Source organism: Cynoglossus semilaevis, chromosome 12, assembly GCF_000523025.1.
Source record: "Cynoglossus semilaevis isolate Cse_v1.0 chromosome 12, Cse_v1.0, whole genome shotgun sequence".
Taxonomy (NCBI): domain Eukaryota; kingdom Metazoa; phylum Chordata; class Actinopteri; order Pleuronectiformes; family Cynoglossidae; genus Cynoglossus; species Cynoglossus semilaevis.
Window position 1 is genome coordinate 14241801 of NC_024318.1, and position 17455 is coordinate 14259255.

At 39.6% G+C, this 17455-nt stretch overlaps 1 protein-coding gene across 16 annotated transcripts in view; it reads left to right on the top strand.

Annotated features, from left to right (window-relative positions):
- The window catches only part of ablim1a (actin binding LIM protein 1a), a 35381-nt gene that overhangs the window by 12305 nt on the left and 5621 nt on the right, over positions 1-17455 (top strand). For 4 of the 16 annotated variants that reach the window (XM_025060579.1, XM_025060578.1, XM_025060576.1 and 1 more), the window contains exons 2-17: positions 4086-4223; positions 6412-6595; positions 7118-7227; positions 9009-9135; positions 9256-9349; positions 9879-9966; positions 10206-10270; positions 11510-11587; positions 11695-11850; positions 12324-12368; positions 12537-12572; positions 12680-12809; positions 13878-13997; positions 15127-15231; positions 15543-15590; positions 17218-17385. In XM_025060579.1, the coding sequence (XP_024916347.1) occupies positions 4086-4223; positions 6412-6595; positions 7118-7227; positions 9009-9135; positions 9256-9349; positions 9879-9966; positions 10206-10270; positions 11510-11587; positions 11695-11850; positions 12324-12368; positions 12537-12572; positions 12680-12809; positions 13878-13997; positions 15127-15231; positions 15543-15590; positions 17218-17385 (1692 nt within the window). Of the gene's footprint in view, positions 1-4085; positions 4224-6047; positions 6229-6411; positions 6596-7117; positions 7228-9008; positions 9136-9255; positions 9350-9878; positions 9967-10205; positions 10271-11509; positions 11588-11694; positions 11851-12323; positions 12369-12536; positions 12573-12679; positions 12810-13877; positions 13998-15126; positions 15232-15542; positions 15591-17217; positions 17386-17455 lie in introns of those variants that run through there. The other 12 variants (XM_025060582.1, XM_025060584.1, XM_017037319.2 and 9 more) reach the window with 11 other exon arrangements.

Genomic DNA, 17455 nt, shown 5'->3' on the forward strand with positions numbered 1-17455 from the left:
AGTTAGAGGCTACCTCAGCAAATCATCACTCTCTGTCAATAACCACACCCCTTTGTTATTTACCAGCATGGTGGAGGCACTCGTTAGAGGGCTAATCTGTCCTGAGGGAACCTACTGCAGCTCCCTATAGAGTATATTCTGGAGCTTTTATTATTGCCAATGCAGCTACGCTTTGGGGTGCTGTTTGGGGGTGGGGCACATAAAGGTGGAGAGAGTTGCCCCCTTTTGCTTTGTCTGTGTCTCTGGGATGCTCTTTGTGGCTGTTGTTGCTTCCCTGCAGTGAGGTTGTACAGGTGGGTCAGGGTCGTGTATTTTGGTTTTGACTGTGTTAACTAATTAAATACATCTATAATCAATGATAAGATATTTATGGTGGAAGTCAATTGTTCCGGAGCTTCTAATTTAAGAAATAGCAGATTCCATTCAACATTGATGGCTTTACAGCTAATCTTTCTAAGCTAACTAAATGTTTAGAGTTTTTATAATTTTTTAAAATTTTTTAGACCATACCTCTAATGCCGTGCCTACCTTTTTCCATTGTCTCCCACTTTGCAGATGACAACATACAGGGCTCATATTTTTTCATTTAAACATTAGTTATTACATCAAGTTCACTTGGGTAGCGTAACATCCGACTTGGATTTTTGTCAACCCGTAATTTAGCTGTGCTTCTTTTCCCTCTATCCCTGAATCATCTTCCCCTTGAAACATGCCATAACCTATGAAATATAGTAATTCAGGACTAGAAAGAGACACAGAGCAATATTGTAACACAGAGCTAAGTATAATGGCAGTCTAGAATTATCTTGTAGCGTCAATCCCACACAGATTCAGGACTATCAGGTCTTATTCCTAACATGAACCATGACTCCCCATTTAAAATGTAATCTTTAAGAGTGTGACAGTGTGAAGTGAGAATCAGAATTATTTATGCCAACAGGGTTCCTGTTCTTTTGGTGCAACCGTCTGCTGTCAGACAGAAGAGGCCAAAGTCTGTTCTTCGTAAAATGAATATTTTAAACAAGGTGACAAATTATTTTGTCAATCAATTCATTCTTTGATATGACTAAGCTTAGGGAGTTGTGTATGGGTGCTAGGAGCACAGAGGAGAGGAGTGGAGTGGTACCAGTGTATGAAGGCCTTATCATACCAAACTGTTGTAGGAGTCATATCTTAGTCTTTCTAGGTTTTTTTTCTTCAACCTATTTCAGCTGTCTCCCCTACTATCACAGTCACAGCCAGGTTGGAACCCCAATAGTTGGGATGGTGCTCTCTGGCTAATGTGTGCAACATAGATTAGACCCATAAGCAGCTGGTGACCAGACTTCACAGTGCTGTTAAATGGGATTGTCTTGTTTCCACTGTATAAAGAAATCACCAGCTGCCCCCATGTGAATGACTGACTATGTTTTCAAGAGATTCCACAGTGACCTGGTTTCCAAAGTCGAAACATGTTGGGTTGTGTTGAATGCTTTTATCTGTGTTAATTGTGTGGTTTTTTGGTTCTATGATGCACTTTGGTGAGGTCTGTGTTCTGTCTGTTAGAGACACTGATGCTAGAGCTAATACTGTGGGTTTGTGTCGTACGAGCAGCAGAAAATATTCAGTCAAGACACAGTTGGTGGAACCTTTAGCCGTTAGCGCTTCTGATTTTGCCATTTCTCTCTGTCACATGACTCCCATCACAGTAAGAAACCATGTCTTGAATTACGTGTTAAAAGAAAAAAAAGAAGGAAAGGAAGAAGTTACGATTACTTTAAATGACCAATAGTTGGTCTTTGCTTTCGTCCAGATGGCCTATGTTTTTCTTTGGAGGTGCAAAGTCACACAGACAACTGCTAAAACTCACTGTCACTGTAGTCTGGTTCCCCCAGAGATGACTCATTGTCCTGCTGGGCCTAATCACATCAGCTTCACCACCCCCACTTCCCTCTCTGCCCTGAACCCACATTCTTTACAGCTTCCCTCCCGCCTCTCTACCTTCTGCTCCTACTGTTTCTCCCCACTTTGTGTTCTTAGTTTTATCAAAACTGAAGAAAGCACTTCTTTCGCCCAATAATTACCAACATTTGACTTATGCTGCTCACAGACAAACTCCTGCATCTTATGACTGGAATTAGATATTTTTAATCATCCTCATGTTCTAAAATAAATAATACATTTTAAAGACTGCTTTTCTTTTTGAGTTGGTTTACAATTAGGTACTGTACTACAGCAGAAGAAGCTCTTTTTTTAAAAAAGCCACTGTACGCCATCAATAATGGAGAGTAATTGTCTCTTTTGATAGACAATTGATTAGCAATAGGGCTATAACAGTGCCTTGTGGTATGAATTAATTTAGCCTTGAAGGCTAATGGTGTTATTGGACATGTCTGGATGGGTCTTTTTTTTTTAAATGAGGCGAAAGAGGATGGGGGAGAGGGGGGGGGGTGAAGAGGCTGGTCTTCTGTGTAAAAGCTCCTGAATGTGAAATAATCTGCCGGTTTCAGAATAGCTGATAAGCTTTTTGCAGTGTGGCAGTGCAGTAATTATTTACATCCCATATAGTAGTGCTATTAAGGTCTGTCTGTTTTTGTCAGGGATGGTAGAACTTTCTGCTGAGGTGGGCCCCAGAGTGACATGAATATAAACACAGTAATGGACGCAGTAAAAGATGAAGCAGGTTGATCATGGATTTTGGTCTAACATGAGCACCAACGGCTGTCTGTCAAGTTTCCATTAAGAAAATGACGTCTCAGTCTTTACAAATGACTGCATGCTAGTGGAAGCAGACTGTTTAACGTCACATTAGTGGCTTTATCAAGGGCAATTTAGGGCAGTGTGTAACTTAAAGCATAAAGCACTCAGTACATTTATAGATGCACATTAGAGTTGAACTTCTGGACCGTTGGACCTGGATATATCTTTGTGTACATTTAAGAAAAGTCAATTTGTTGAGTACTCCAGACTCTGATATGCTAAGTTGCAGAAAGCTTCAATTCAGCCTGCCTAAGGCTAGCACGAAGTAAGCTAACGCTACATCCTTAAACTTAATTGTATCCTAAGTTTTACACCCTCTAAGTTAAGGTGGTTTTATAGTGAATTGTGTGTGTTTCTATTGAAATTGACTTTTCAAACACAGTCCTCTGTGACTGGCAAATAGCACAAGAACATTGTGACTAAGATTTTCACGATATTATTGCCGTAGTGTAAAAACAACATGAATAAACACCATAGCCTGGCTTGTTATTACACTAGTGTCACCTCATATAGTGTCACATCGCAATGAATCAACAGGACTTTATGTTCTTTATATAAACAATTTAAGAAAATATTTCAACTCACTGGTGTGAGAGATCTGTCCTCAAAATGATTATAAAACTGATCTATCATTATTGAAAATGATAAAAAGTAGCTTCTTATTTATACTTTTTGTATAATTACAGTGTATAAATGACCTTCACCTTTACATATTTATTTAGTCTTGGCTCAGTCAATAAAATGTCCCAGTAGATGATGGTTATTGATTTTTTTCTGTTTGTTTGACATTTTCAACACCGTCACAACACGACTGTAAGACGACTGCTCTCTTTGATTTGGTGATTCTTATACTTTTTTTTTTTCAACACCATAATGTTGCTTTTGGCCAAGCTTTAAACTAAACTGACTGCTGCTATAGCTGTTGAGACCTGCTGTACAGAATAGAACTGTAATGGAGGATGAACGGCTATAATTAAATGATATTTTCTCTTGAAGAAGAAACTGAAGAAACTAATCCAGTCTCTAGGCTTTTGCTGTGCTATTTATAATCACAGTTCAACATTTTGATCCTCCATCCTTCACTGAACCAGACAAACTATTTTTAGGGACTTATTTCTCTAGGGAACTATGTGGACTGTGAACCTCATGTCCTTTTCCTTGTTTGTTCTTTTTTTTTACCTTCATCCTTTTTTAGGTTTTTATCAGTCGGTTGTTATCTTATTCATTCTTCATGAGGCAGTGTTGTCTTGTGCTGCAGATGTGGAACAGTCCCAAAAGCAAAGTCACTTGACTTGTCCTTATCAGGTCACACTCACATCATATTGATAAAGTCTCCTCTCTTCCAGTGGCTCATGCACAGGACACACACCACCACTCCGCAGAGAAGCCCCTGATTCAGTGCTACAAGTGTGGGGAGCCATGTAAGGGCGAGGTTCTGCGAGTTCAGAACAAGCACTTCCACCTCAAGTGCTTCACCTGTAAAGGTATGTTGATAAACGTCATTCTCCATGAAAATTAAACTCCCCTTTCCTGCTACACACATTTGATGGACACGTTTGTACAGTTATTGAAAAAAATGATTTTTATTTTTTCTGAACAGAAGAACAAAGTGGGAGTTGTGTGAAAATGGTCATTGAATGTGTAAAGTGTTAAGACGCAGTGTTAATATGATGGTAACACAATAGAAGGGTGTTCGCCTCCTTCAGTTTACGAAGCCACACAACTGCTTCCTGAAATACAGTAAATGATCATCCTTAGCATAAAAACTACTGTGTAGAAATTTGTCTTTCTCCATGATTTGCCATCCAAATCCACAGTTTGACAGAGACAGTCAGTTCCGTAAACTCCACAGCTCCCCAACAATCCTCTTTTAACGAGGAGATTGAGGGTCTTTTGTTAAAACCATCCGTTGTTATGACAAGTGACAGTGCAAATAGTTCTTCATTTAAGCTTATTACCCAGAGATTTGTTGTGCCACTCTGAGAGAGTGTAGCCGCCCACGTCTGGACACTCTTGCAGAATGGACGTGTCCAGATCGAGCCTTTGTAGTTAATCTTATCATAGTACCATAATAGAACCAACTAAATTCAGCCGCAGCCTAGAATAACTCGAGCAAACGCAGGGATTAGGGTCTAATTCCGACATCTTCAAGCGGATATTTGTGGTATATTTTAAAGGTAAACTGTGTAGGTTAACAACATACACTGTATTTAATGTAAATACGGGTTTGAATAGTCAAAACGTTGTAGTGTTTTTTTTAAATGACGATGAATTACAGTAGTCTGAGCTGACATTGTCACATTAGCTAAACTGAAACTCAGAAACAGAGAAGAATCTAGGGTTAAAAAGAAAAATAATTGTTTTTAATTTCCTTAGTTAACCCTATTGGATTTCAAAAGCGCTTTGATGTTAATGATATGCGTGTATTGAAAAGCCACAGCGGTTTGACATGACAGCCAAAGGCCAGGAAATCCACTGCTGGCTTTTCTTTTGACTCTGTTAGTCTAATCTAATCTCATCATCCCTGAGCCCTAATGCAATTAATTTCCTCACTTGTTTCCATTCATCCCTAGGATTCAGGATCAGCTCATTGTGCAAGAATAAGAGTTATCTCAAACATCAAAATATTTTCCCCATTAGCCTCGGGGTTCCTAAAAGGCTTTTACATTCCCAGACATACTTGGAGGTAATCCGTGGTAGACTGCATGATCCATGTGAGCAGGAAAACCTCAAGGCATTCGTAAAATATGCTCATGGTATAACTTTAAAAAAAGACATGTGTTTGAATGGACAACTTGTCTTGACAAAAAAAAAGACAAAGTCTTCCAGCTGTGAGACCGACTCTAATGCTGATGTGTCAGGAATAAGTATCTTTGTGGTCTTTTTTTAATACATTAGAGGCTCAATATGAAAACGATGATTGACTGACTAAAAGCAGAAACCTTGTGGTGCTGACGTTGACAAACCAAATATAGCAAGAGCCTCAAATCTCCAGGCTCCTGTTTGTAAAAGAAAACATGATCCCAACATGTAAAAAAAACCCTCAATAGTTTTCTAATTTTATATTTCTCCTTTGTTCGTGTGTCATAATTTTTTAATAGATGGTAAGGTTATGTTGAATGTAAGGAAGTTTGCTGGAAACACAGAATGTTGTAGTATGTATTTACAATGGTTATCTCCATCAACAGATCAAGGCTATTTCCTAGGCCAGACAATTGGGGAATTGTGTTTGCAGAGAAGAGTTTACTCGTACATTCACAGTGAGATGACATACCCCAGTGGTGTTGACTCACTGGGGGAAAGTTCTTATTTCTCATTAGTAAACACCAGGGAGAAGGAGGAGGCGAGGAGCTGCAGCAAAAATTATTTTGAACAGAGCGTGGAGGGAGGTCGTTCAGAGGAAACCTACAGTCATCAACACTACTTTAACTTTAAGATGGACTCTTATACAGTTTGGTTTGTTTTTATACCAAAGCAGCTTTTTGCCAGGTAAAAGATAATTAACCCCTGACTAATAACAACTAATTCATCATTTGTTAAAGTGTGAAAGAACACGTGTGATTAGCAGACAGAATTAAATTGAAGCTTGAGGTCGGAGCAGGGTGCAGTCTGAACTGCTGCACGGCTCTGCAGCTCCGATAAAGATTTTTTTTGTGTGTGTGTTCTGTGTAGTGTGCGGCTGTGACCTGGCCCAGGGCGGCTTCTTCATGAAGAATGGAGAATATCTGTGCACACTGGATTACCAACGTATGCACGGCACACGTTGCAATGGCTGTGGGGACTTCGTGGAAGGAGAGGTGGTCACTGCTCTGGGGAAGACCTATCATCCTGCCTGCTTTGTCTGCACCATCTGCAAGTAAGGATTATTTTCCTGTCACAATCATTAGCTGGTCAACCAATGACTCACAAAGACAGTTTATCTCCTGTGAATAACCATGATTGAAAAATTGAACTTGTTGCCATGCGCTGCTGTAAATCAGTGGACTCACTCTGGAGAATGTGTTGGCCCAAATAGTCTTAATGTGATAAAGCTGAATGGAAACAGGACATGGAAGTACTCCAGTTTCCTACATTTGTGTTTGGACTGAACTACATGTGTATCTGTGTCAGAGAAATGTCTAGACGTATCTGTTCATGCCTGATCTATTTACTGCGGATCTGTCACAACCCAGTCAGATATGTCAAAAATACCAGTGCCTGGTGTCATGACCGTGTCATCTGTCTAAACGCTCTCCACGGGCAGACGGCGTTGACACATCCACATCATCAGGCCATGTCATCAGTTACCACATCAGACAACCTGAAGGACGAAGCTAATCTCATCGTGACTCACCAGAGGCTAATAGCTAACATCTTGTTATTGTCACCCTGCTTTCAGACGACCATTCCCTGCTGGTGACAGAGTGACCTTTAACGGAAAGGACTGTCTGTGTCAGTACTGTGTGGAGCCTATGTCTCCAGGACCTAAGGACATCCTGGCCTCCAGCAGTAAGTAGTCACCTGAGGGAAGAGGAAAAAACTTGTTTCACAAGTACTTTCATTGTTGATACAAAAGAAAACAAAATATGGTGACAGAGTCCGAGCCAGAAACATCACAGTGACAGTTTATCAGTAAATTAACTACAGAACATCATGAAATCACCTCTCCAGTCATTTTATCGGGTTAGTGGAATTAGAAAGTGCTGTGTTCATCTGCAGGGATGCAATCCTCTCTCTGTTTTTGTTCTTGCTTTTTCCAAACCAAAATAGTCGTTTCAAGTCTTTAGCACACCATGGTGTAGTTGAACCATTTGACAGAACAGCAAAGCTCTTTGCTATTTTCAGCTGGCTGTCCTCCTCCATCAATTTGGCTGGTCGCCTGTATTTAACCCCGGGCTCAGACGTGTCTGTGATGAAGTGCATTTCACTTCAGTACCTAAACCCAGGTGGAATCGAACCCTGAACCATCTGCATGGTTGGAAGGAGTCCTGTAGCTACACCATACAAGCCCACACTGAAGTGTATTACTACCTTGTGAATGTTTTCTCACCTATGACCAGGATGCAGAACAAAAAGAGTGTAAACACATGTAAACAGTGAGAAAATGATGTTATGTACTTGTTCAAAGAAGCCGTGTGGAACTATTTCCCCTTTATTCACATCAAAATATCTTTTACTGTGGCCCCGTGTACAGAGCTGGTTGGACTTGATTTACATATAAATCAGGATCTAAATTGTAAAGATTTAGACCAAAAATAAACCTGCTACTGTTCCCACCATACCATGACTCAGAGCTCAGCTAATTAGCTTCTTCCTACAAAACATCAGCCTTTCCTTGGAAGCAAATCTGCAGGCAGACTTTTTTTTTAAAAAATAAAAAAACTTGGCAGTATCCACCTGTTTCCAGCAGAGGTAGGTGTAACTTCATTTTGGATGCACAGAAGGCCTGTCAGACTTTTATTTCTTTAACAAGATGGTGAGGAGGCAAAGTACTCAAACTTTACTTCAAAGATGAGCTGAATAATTCATCAGACTATTCTACATAACAGTTATGAATAGCAGAAAATCATTTTCAGGTAATTAGATTTAGCTTGAAAACTGTATTCTGAGAGTGTAACATTCAAACACTATTCTTTTCACAATAGCATCATGGTAAACCATTCACATCCCTTTAGAAAAACCACCAAGAAAGAAAGGCCTCGCTAAATATTGCATGGCCATGCATTTCCTCCTCTCTGGAGTAGGGAAGGTGCAGCCCTCCGTCTCCTGCTTTTTTAACTCCTCGTCTCTCCTTTCCTTCTTCCTCTTCTTCCTGTTCTTTATCGCAGCATCTTTTTATTCTTCCTTTCCTACTTTCTCCCTCTTTCACTCAGCCCCAGCGGTCTCTCTGTTGGCTTTTGAAGAGCTTTTAGACAAGGTCACCTATAAATAAGGCATGCTGATGCTCGGCATGTCGTCAACTCAGCCTCATTATGCCTTACAAAGTTAGATTCTCGTGTGGATGCACTGAGCTCATTATTAAAGAGGAAACCTAAAGAAAACCGTAGCTTTAGAAACCATTCTCTTGTACTGTTGGACACAAGAAAACCATGCAAGAGCTGTGGCTGACAGAAGTAGGCAGCTGTCGGAACACCGCCTGTTACCCTCTACTGCCATCTACTGGCGCTTGTCAGAAGAAACAAAGAGCTTTGCCAAAGCTTTGCCCCATGTAACATATTATTTGAAATTCAAACAAATCAAAACGAATGAATTTCAAGCCACATTTTCTGCAACACCTTTGCTCTTTGCAGACTGTGCAGGTTGTGGTCGGGACATCAAGAATGGACAGGCTCTGCTAGCACTGGACCGGCAGTGGCATCTGGGCTGCTTCAAATGTAAAGCCTGCAGCAAAGTACTTACTGGGGAATACATCAGCAAGTAAGCTGCTCACATCTGCTGAAAAAAACCCCAAACAACAAGCTATGCAGTATTGTTGAGGTGTATGTGTTTTTGCAAACATTTAACCTCCTGAGTTTAAATTAAGCTCTCTCCTCTAAGGGACGGTGCCCCCTACTGTGAGAAGGACTACCAGATCCATTTTGGAGTTCAGTGTGAAGCATGTCATCAATTTATTACAGGGAAAGTGCTTGAGGTAAGAAACAGAGACAGATACTCTAAAATATACGTATATACATATATATATACATACATATATATACATATACATATCTATCTATCTATCTATATATATCTATCTATATCTATCTATCTATCTATCTATCTATCTATCTATATATATATATATATATATTGGGTTTATCAACATACATTGATATGAAATGCAAACATCAGTCAGCAGCTTCTTATCTCTGAGCGTTCACTTCCCTGTTAAAATGTTATAAAGGATTCTTATACACAGGACACAGTTTAGTTTTTTTTCCTGGTCAAAGACACACAGACTTTATGACAAAGCACTCTGCATGCAAACGACTTCATGTCATTTATGGGAACTGAGCCACTGTGGCTAGTGGGCCATTTTAACAGCTTAACATTAGTAAATATAGTACATTATATAGTGGACGCCAGGCTGCTGCTGCTGCTGCTGCCGCTGCTGCTGCTGCTGCAGTCACTGACTGTGAGCGGTGCTGATGTCAAGCCTCTTTTGTGTGCTGTTTTTCCAGGCAGGAGATAAGCACTATCACCCCAGCTGTGCAAGATGCAGCAGGTGCAATCAGATGTTCACGGAAGGAGAGGAGATGTATCTGCAAGGTGAGCTCACTGACCTTTGAAAAGCCATTCATTTCCTTTGTTGCTGAGAGGAAGCGATTCCTGTAGAAATCTGTCTTTACATTTTGCTATTGACAGTTCATGATAGTTTGATCCAGTGTCTTTAATGATTTACATCACATTTGTTTTTGTAGAAAAACGTTTCTTTTATAATAACAATAAATAAGTTAATTTTGTTCGTTTTTGTTCGTAATTGTGTTTTTTTCACTTTTTTTTCACAGGATCAACAGTTTGGCATCCTGGCTGCAAGAACACTATGAGATCAGAAGAGAGACACAGGGAACGGGTAGGAATTTGGTTGTCGTTGACTCTGTTGTTATTGACTCTGTAGAAGTGACACCACCCTCCGTCCGTGATTATTGTAAATGTAAAACGGTAAAAGATACGTAAACATTTAAATGTCATTCGGAGTTTTACACAGTGGTTCTCAATGAGCAAATTTCACACAGGTCAACGATCAGTTGCAACAGAGTAACATTCAGTATTTAGTACAGCACTCACTACAGTCACACCTACAGTGACCTGGAGTGAACATTGTTAGCTCTACCTGACATCTGCACACCTGATCTTGAGTTGAGGGGACAGTTTCATTGGGTTATCTGGCTGTTGGCAAGCAAACAGACAGTTCAGTTCATTGTTCCCCAAAGTGGGGGGCGGACCCCCTTGGGGAGCAGTGATTTTTCCATGTTCACATAACACCAAATATGCTGTGTCATCAACCAGAGTTTGTGTGAAGGCCTGATGCAGTGTTAGACAAGTGTGTGTACAGATCCTTGTCCATGTGCATGGTTACACCAGGACGTGTTTGCTGATCTATGTATGTACGTATGTGGACTGTGAGTCAAAGCTGAGAGGCACAACCCCTGTGTGATGTCCTGTGAACCCCCCCCCTCTCCCTTCCTCCACAGCTATTGCCTCCGCCCCTCTTATTCCTTCAAAAAACAGAAAGGCAGGTACTGTATTCACTATTGGCTATGAGATGGCATCATCCTGTGTTCCACCATATAAACCGTACATAGGACACAGTGCACTGTATACTGCCATCTTCTGGAGACAGCCTGCAGTGCCCCGCCCTCTCTGTGTGTCAAATTGAGCCATTCAGCTTTGCCTTTTAAATACTGTACATGTAAATATGCATGAAACACAAGAAAAGAAACTCTCCGATTGGCATATTGTACATCAAAGATGACAAATCTTTCTCTTCTAAAACCTCCATTTGCCCATTAAGTTAAAAGCTTGTTTAATCACACTGCACACAGTTGTGCTGCCATCATCCAAACTGCTCATTACCCATCATCCACATCAAACAGCTTAAAAGCACTCATTCACTTTGGCCAATTTGCAAATGAATGACCCGATCATGAGATGACATGTTCATATTTCTAAAGGTAAACTCATAAATTACAGTTCCCTCTCATTGCTCATACGGTGTAATCACCAAACAATGTGACATGATGAGGATGACAGGGCTCTGTACAAAGGTCGACCAATGGCTGAGGACTAACTGTGTGTTTTCTTCTTACAGCCTTCGCGGTCGTCGTCAGAGAGTATTTGTTCCAGACCTGGTTCAAGCATTCCTGGATCACCAGGTCACACAATCTATGTAAGATAACTCAAAGAGTCTTGACCTTCTTTATGGATAGCGGTGTATGACTGTAGTAACCTCCCCATCCTCTCCGTGTGTACATGTTTGTCTTCATTTGTCCCTAGGCAAAAGTAGACAATGAGATCCTTGATTACAGAGACCTAGCTGCTATTCCAAAAGTCAAAGCCATTTATGACATTGAGCGCCCTGACCTTATTACCTATGAACCTATGTACTCCACCTCCCTGGACGATGAGGAGAGACAAGAGAGTGTTGGAGAGGTAAACACACGGGTGGCATGCTGGGTATTTTGGGATCCACACTGGATTTTTCCATGGGCAGCTCAGTGCCTTAAAACATTGCATTCATAATAATGTTTTGAATTAATGCTCTTACTAATATATGTGTAATGTTAGGAAGAAGTAACCGATGATGTGTTAGAAATACCTTAGCATGTTTTACAGTGTTAACATTGGTTAGAAATAATTTTGACTTTGTATAGATACTTATTATAAAAATATTATGTTGTGGTGCTGTTATATATTTTGTGCCATTACTGTGTTGCAGTTTATGTTGTTTTTTGTTGTTTTACAGTTATATGAAATTACAAACTTTTTCCATTTTTAACACTAAAGAAATGCACACATGCAGTGTGCAGAGCCTTGCCTCTAACCAAGAAGAAACAACAATAAAATGAACATATTTATATTATTATTATTTAAAACTTTTATGGGAACTTTTGTGTCCCATACAGCTCCACACTGCCAGAAGGGAGCGCTCTCCTCTGCCTGATGACAGGGTAAGATACCATATGTCAGTAGTTTTTAGCTACTGTATTTAAAGATACCATCTGTGATATTACTGACTGGTAGAATCATGTGTTCCTCAAACATGTACAAAGTGTTGATTTGGTTTATTTAATTGATTATTTAATTAATTGATTGACTGATTGTTTAATTCCATTCAGACCTCAAGAAATCTGTCACCAACTCCACCCTCAGAGGTGAGTGAATTATATCCACTATATTATATATATATATATGTCACTATGGTAAAGTAAAGTAATATAAGGTCTATGTGTGTGTATGTGTGTGTGTGTGTGTGTGCCAGGGCTCTTACGACAGGAGGGAGCGTATCCTCCAGAGGTCGACCAGTCAGGGCTCTATAGGTTCACCTGTTTATAATCGCCATTCTTACACTCCAACCTTGTCACGGTCACCGCAACATTTTCACAGGCCGGGTGAGTACAGACCTGTTCCCCTTTTCATAAACGACCTGAGATGTTATTTATTAGTGGTTGAAAGGTTTATTGATTGATAAATAATTTTATTTATTTTTTGTTGATGTATTAATGAACTACTGTACTTTTCAGGTCGTTAACAGAATAGCATTTATGGATGAGTTGACTAATCTTAGCATCTCATTTTTCTGACCGTAATCGTTTCCACACCTCTACTACAGTAGTACACCAGGATAACAGTACATGTAAACAGTAAAATGGAATCTTTTTGATTATGAAAAAAATGTCCTTAGCTGTGGTATCATCCAATTGATTTGCATGTAAATGCAGGTCATTTTGATGAATTTAGTGCACGCTATTTTTCCTTAAATTTGTAGTGTGTTAAATTTAAATCATCAATCAATAGTTAGCAAGTTTTAAACACTTGTTTGAAAGTCATAATTTCACAGAAAAAAATTAAACTATACTTAAACCTGATATATAGAACAAGCTCAGCCAAGAGAGCCAATATCTTGCTAAAATAACAAAATAACAAGAAACTAGCCTTGAAAAGCTCAAAGATAAAAAACATATAGAATAAATAAGTAAGAATAGTTATACTAATAGTAAGAAATATATGATAGTCCATGAAGAGATGTTTGTGTTTTTGATAACATTTTGATAAAATAGCATTATACATAATTCAAATTGTCGTGGACAAAATATACCTCTTATAAAAGAAGGACTTTTTAATTTATGTCCATTCAAGGACCATGTTATGTTGCTTTTTGTTACACTTTGGTTTGACCTGATGAAGATTAATTTGCTTTATAAAACAATTACCTTAAAGTTCCAGATTGAAAAGCTCTTTTTTTATATGTATTTAAAATCTAAATCAAATCTCTTGGTACAGTTCTGTTCATCCTCAACACACTTTACCTCACAGCTGAGATGTGTTTTATTTCCTATTTCTGTGTACATTTCCTCTCCTTATGTCCCTCACTTTGCTGCCCTCTATCTCTTCCTCACACCTCTGCTGCCTGGTCCTGGGGATCTGTCCCCCGTCCCACCTCCCATCCTATACTGCAGAGGCTCTGACAGGCATGCAGAAGCTCTGCTCCTCCCTGTGCAGTAACAGTGTGGGCTCCAGAAATAATGATTCCCGCCCTACCTCCCCTTTCAGACACCACTTCCTCCCCCATAGCCAAGGTAAGGGCCCCAATTAGTTCTTCTCTACCCACCTGAAAGGCAACACATCATCGTCATCATCGTCTCAGATTCCCAGTTCATTCAACCATATACCATCTGCAATTCTAGCTCTGCTGTCTTCGTTCATTTAGCCTAAACCTGCCATTCTGAATGGGTGGATCCATGTCCTAACTCTACCTACGCAGCCACAGCTCTCAGTGTGTTTACATGACAGAAAAAAAGGAAATATTGTGTTTACTTTGAAAATCAATGTGTTTGGCCAAATAAAAAATGACTTAAGTACTTCAGACATTTTGGTTTTAAATGCGGTTCCTTCTTGTGCTGAGTAATACTCCTGACAAAATTAGAAAAAAAAACCCCAAAAAACAGAAGGCTCCTTAACTGCATTTTTAGTCTTTAAATGAAATTAACACTATATTAGCACTATATTTAAATAATTAAATTATACATGACAAACTTTACTGTTTGATATGTGTGTGACCTAACCTCACACACCCTGCTGCTGGTCCCCGAAAAATGATCTTGCATAAAATGGTACGTGGTTGAGATTGGGAACCACAGGTTTAATCCTTAAAACAAGTTCGTTTTATTGCTGTTTGTTTGCTAGGTTTCTGACTGTTAGCTTGTCGACTCAATACCAACATGTTGCCAATTAGTGGCGTCTCTATTTGTAGCTCAACTGTCTATGTAAACACACTGTAAACACACAGAGCAAATAAACATCTGCTAATGTTTGATTGGCTTTGTGTTTGCAGCTTTGCATGCACTTAAATTACATATATTGTTTTTTATATTTGCATAAAAGCTCCCCTAATTCTGCAGTGAACCCTAAGAACAAGCAAAGAAATGTAAGAATTCCCTGAAGTGTTTACTTCTCAACATCCATTTATGAACTAGTGTAACATCATCCCTAATCAGAAACACCATCAATCATTTAACCTTGACACGTTAAGCTCTGTCGGCTTCACCTGCTGTTGTGCCATCTTTACACAGTCATTAAGCAGCCAGAGAACCAAGTGCAGGTGTTCCATCTGCTTAGTACTTTCATCGGCCCTGTGTGTCGCAACGTTCATACTATAGTTGCCCTTTAGTCCTGCTTATGTTCTGTTCTTGGTTGTTCTCACTGGAGGCACTGACCCACCAAGCGGCCGGGGCTCCCCTCTCCCGCTCAGGCCTGACAGCCGGCCGATCACACCGCCTATCTCTCTGACCCCTAAACATTTCCACCTCCCAGGTAGGAGCTGGAGCGCACCCTGTCACTGCTCTACCCTCTCTTTCTTTCTTTCTTTCTTTCTTTCTTTCTTTCTTTCTTTCTTTCTTTCTTTCTTTCTTTCTTTTGTTCCTGCTCCCTGTCTTTTTTTCTTTCTTTCATATACTTGTTTTAGGGTCACCTGTTGTTTTCCATCATATTTTAACTATCCATTTCTATTGCAGGTATAGGTGCCTTTTACATGAATGATGAGAAATTGAGACACGTTTTTTTTTTAAACAGCGCTGTTGTCATCCCAGTAAAGTCATCTTCTGTCTGTTTTTCAATGTTTTCAGACCAGGGGAGCAACATCTACAGAAAACCACCCATCTACAAACAACATGGTATTTCTCTTTTTTGTAATCTATCTAATAGTACACTGTAGTACTGTGTATTTTATTGTGCATCTGCCTTAGAGTTCCAAACCCAAAGTATTACTGAATGTGATGTACTTTACAACAAGGAATGGGTCATTAATGTGCCAGTTTAAAACTGTAGCTAGCAGTGAGCTAAGTCTATTAAATAGCCTATTCCATTTAAATCAGTGAAGAAGATAAGCCTGTGCTAAAAGAATCGGCTTGTAATTGTTGGGATTGCCGTCCCTGACAGGACTGTGGTGTGTTGATCAAGCACCAAGTTAACAAAAACAAGTTAACAGATTAATATTCTACAGAACATTTAAATATATATATACTTTAAACAAACATCTAACCCTTGGTAAATACTGTTTTATGCTAAAAATGCTTTTGACAACAACCATCTGACGTTTTCATCCTCCAGTGTGAGTGTATCAGCATCGTTTGAAGTCTGTCTCTGATCCTCCTCTGTCTATCCAACAGCGTTTTTACTGCATGTCTTTTCTCCTGAGCAATTCACAGGAGCTATAACATCATTAGTACGAGGTTAGGTACATATGCTGATGACAACACATTGTTTTGTAACATATTGTAAAGGCAGCATCTACATAAGCAGAAGACTCCAGACGTTATACAACGCCTACAGTATAAAAGACAAACAAAATAGGAAAATTCTAGAATTTATGTTCTGTTCTATGTGATTTTTGTCCCGCCTGTCTTTCCTCTGCTGCACTTTGCTGCACTCTACCTGGGCATTTTTAGCTTTCTGCCATCTTCCTTGTACACAAAGAGGTATTATTATATAAAACAATAATAAATAGAACAAATGTCACAGTGCTTTATACAGTGAATCACACACTTATCCAGTACACAGTGCCACCTTAAGTATGATTTTGCTCAGTGTAATTTTAACTGTACAGTACATATAAAATGCTGACCTTCTGGAACTGTAGCCTTTTGCAGGTGGCTCTGGATTACAAGACAAAGACAACTAGCAAAAAGCCCATCATTTAGTTTTTCACCCGTTTTTTTCCCAGTGGCAAAAACAGGATATTTGGTGCAGCGTATATTTTGTCTTTGGTGGTAAATTGTATTTTTGCTAACACTTACAGGCTAAAAAATAATTACAAACACAATGCAACATGAACTAGTTTAATAGCAGAGACCGTTGTGCATGACCAGTTTCATAATAGGTTTATAATAGATATAACACCTACTCCTTTTAAAGTGGTCCCATATAGAACCTTTGTCCCAATCTGTTAGGGCCAGTCATGGTTGAGGTAAAAAAAACAAACAAATCAGCATTATTCACTTCCTGAACAGTTACTGTACCCTCTGGACTATAAGTTGCACCAAGTATTAGTCGTATTTGTAAAAAGATGCTTCGTAAAGAGGAGAAAAACATACATAAGTCTATACATATTGACATAAAGAGGCGTTCAACAATTATCTGATAACTAACTGGGTTTTATATTGTCTTACTTGCCGTAACAGTATACTCCAACAAAGGCAATAACAGCGGCAAGCAATTTCTACTTTGAGATTTGAGACACGGCTGATTTAATTCTTCTTTGATGTGAACTGTTGGTTCATACTGTGACCCTGACACTTATAGATTCAGTTCCCATGATTACCAACCTAGATACAGCTGCTGTAGCTCACCAAAGCAAATCGGCTGATGAGATCATCAGATCGGCCACCTTCCCTGCAGCCCATGCTCCTTCCCCAGACGACAGCCCGCGGAGTGAGGGCGATCATTGGCCCTACTCTCTGACTGTATTAGGTACAGTAGGCTCCTGATGGGTATGCTTGCACTGCTACCTTCAAGTAGAGAAATAGACACAATGACACAT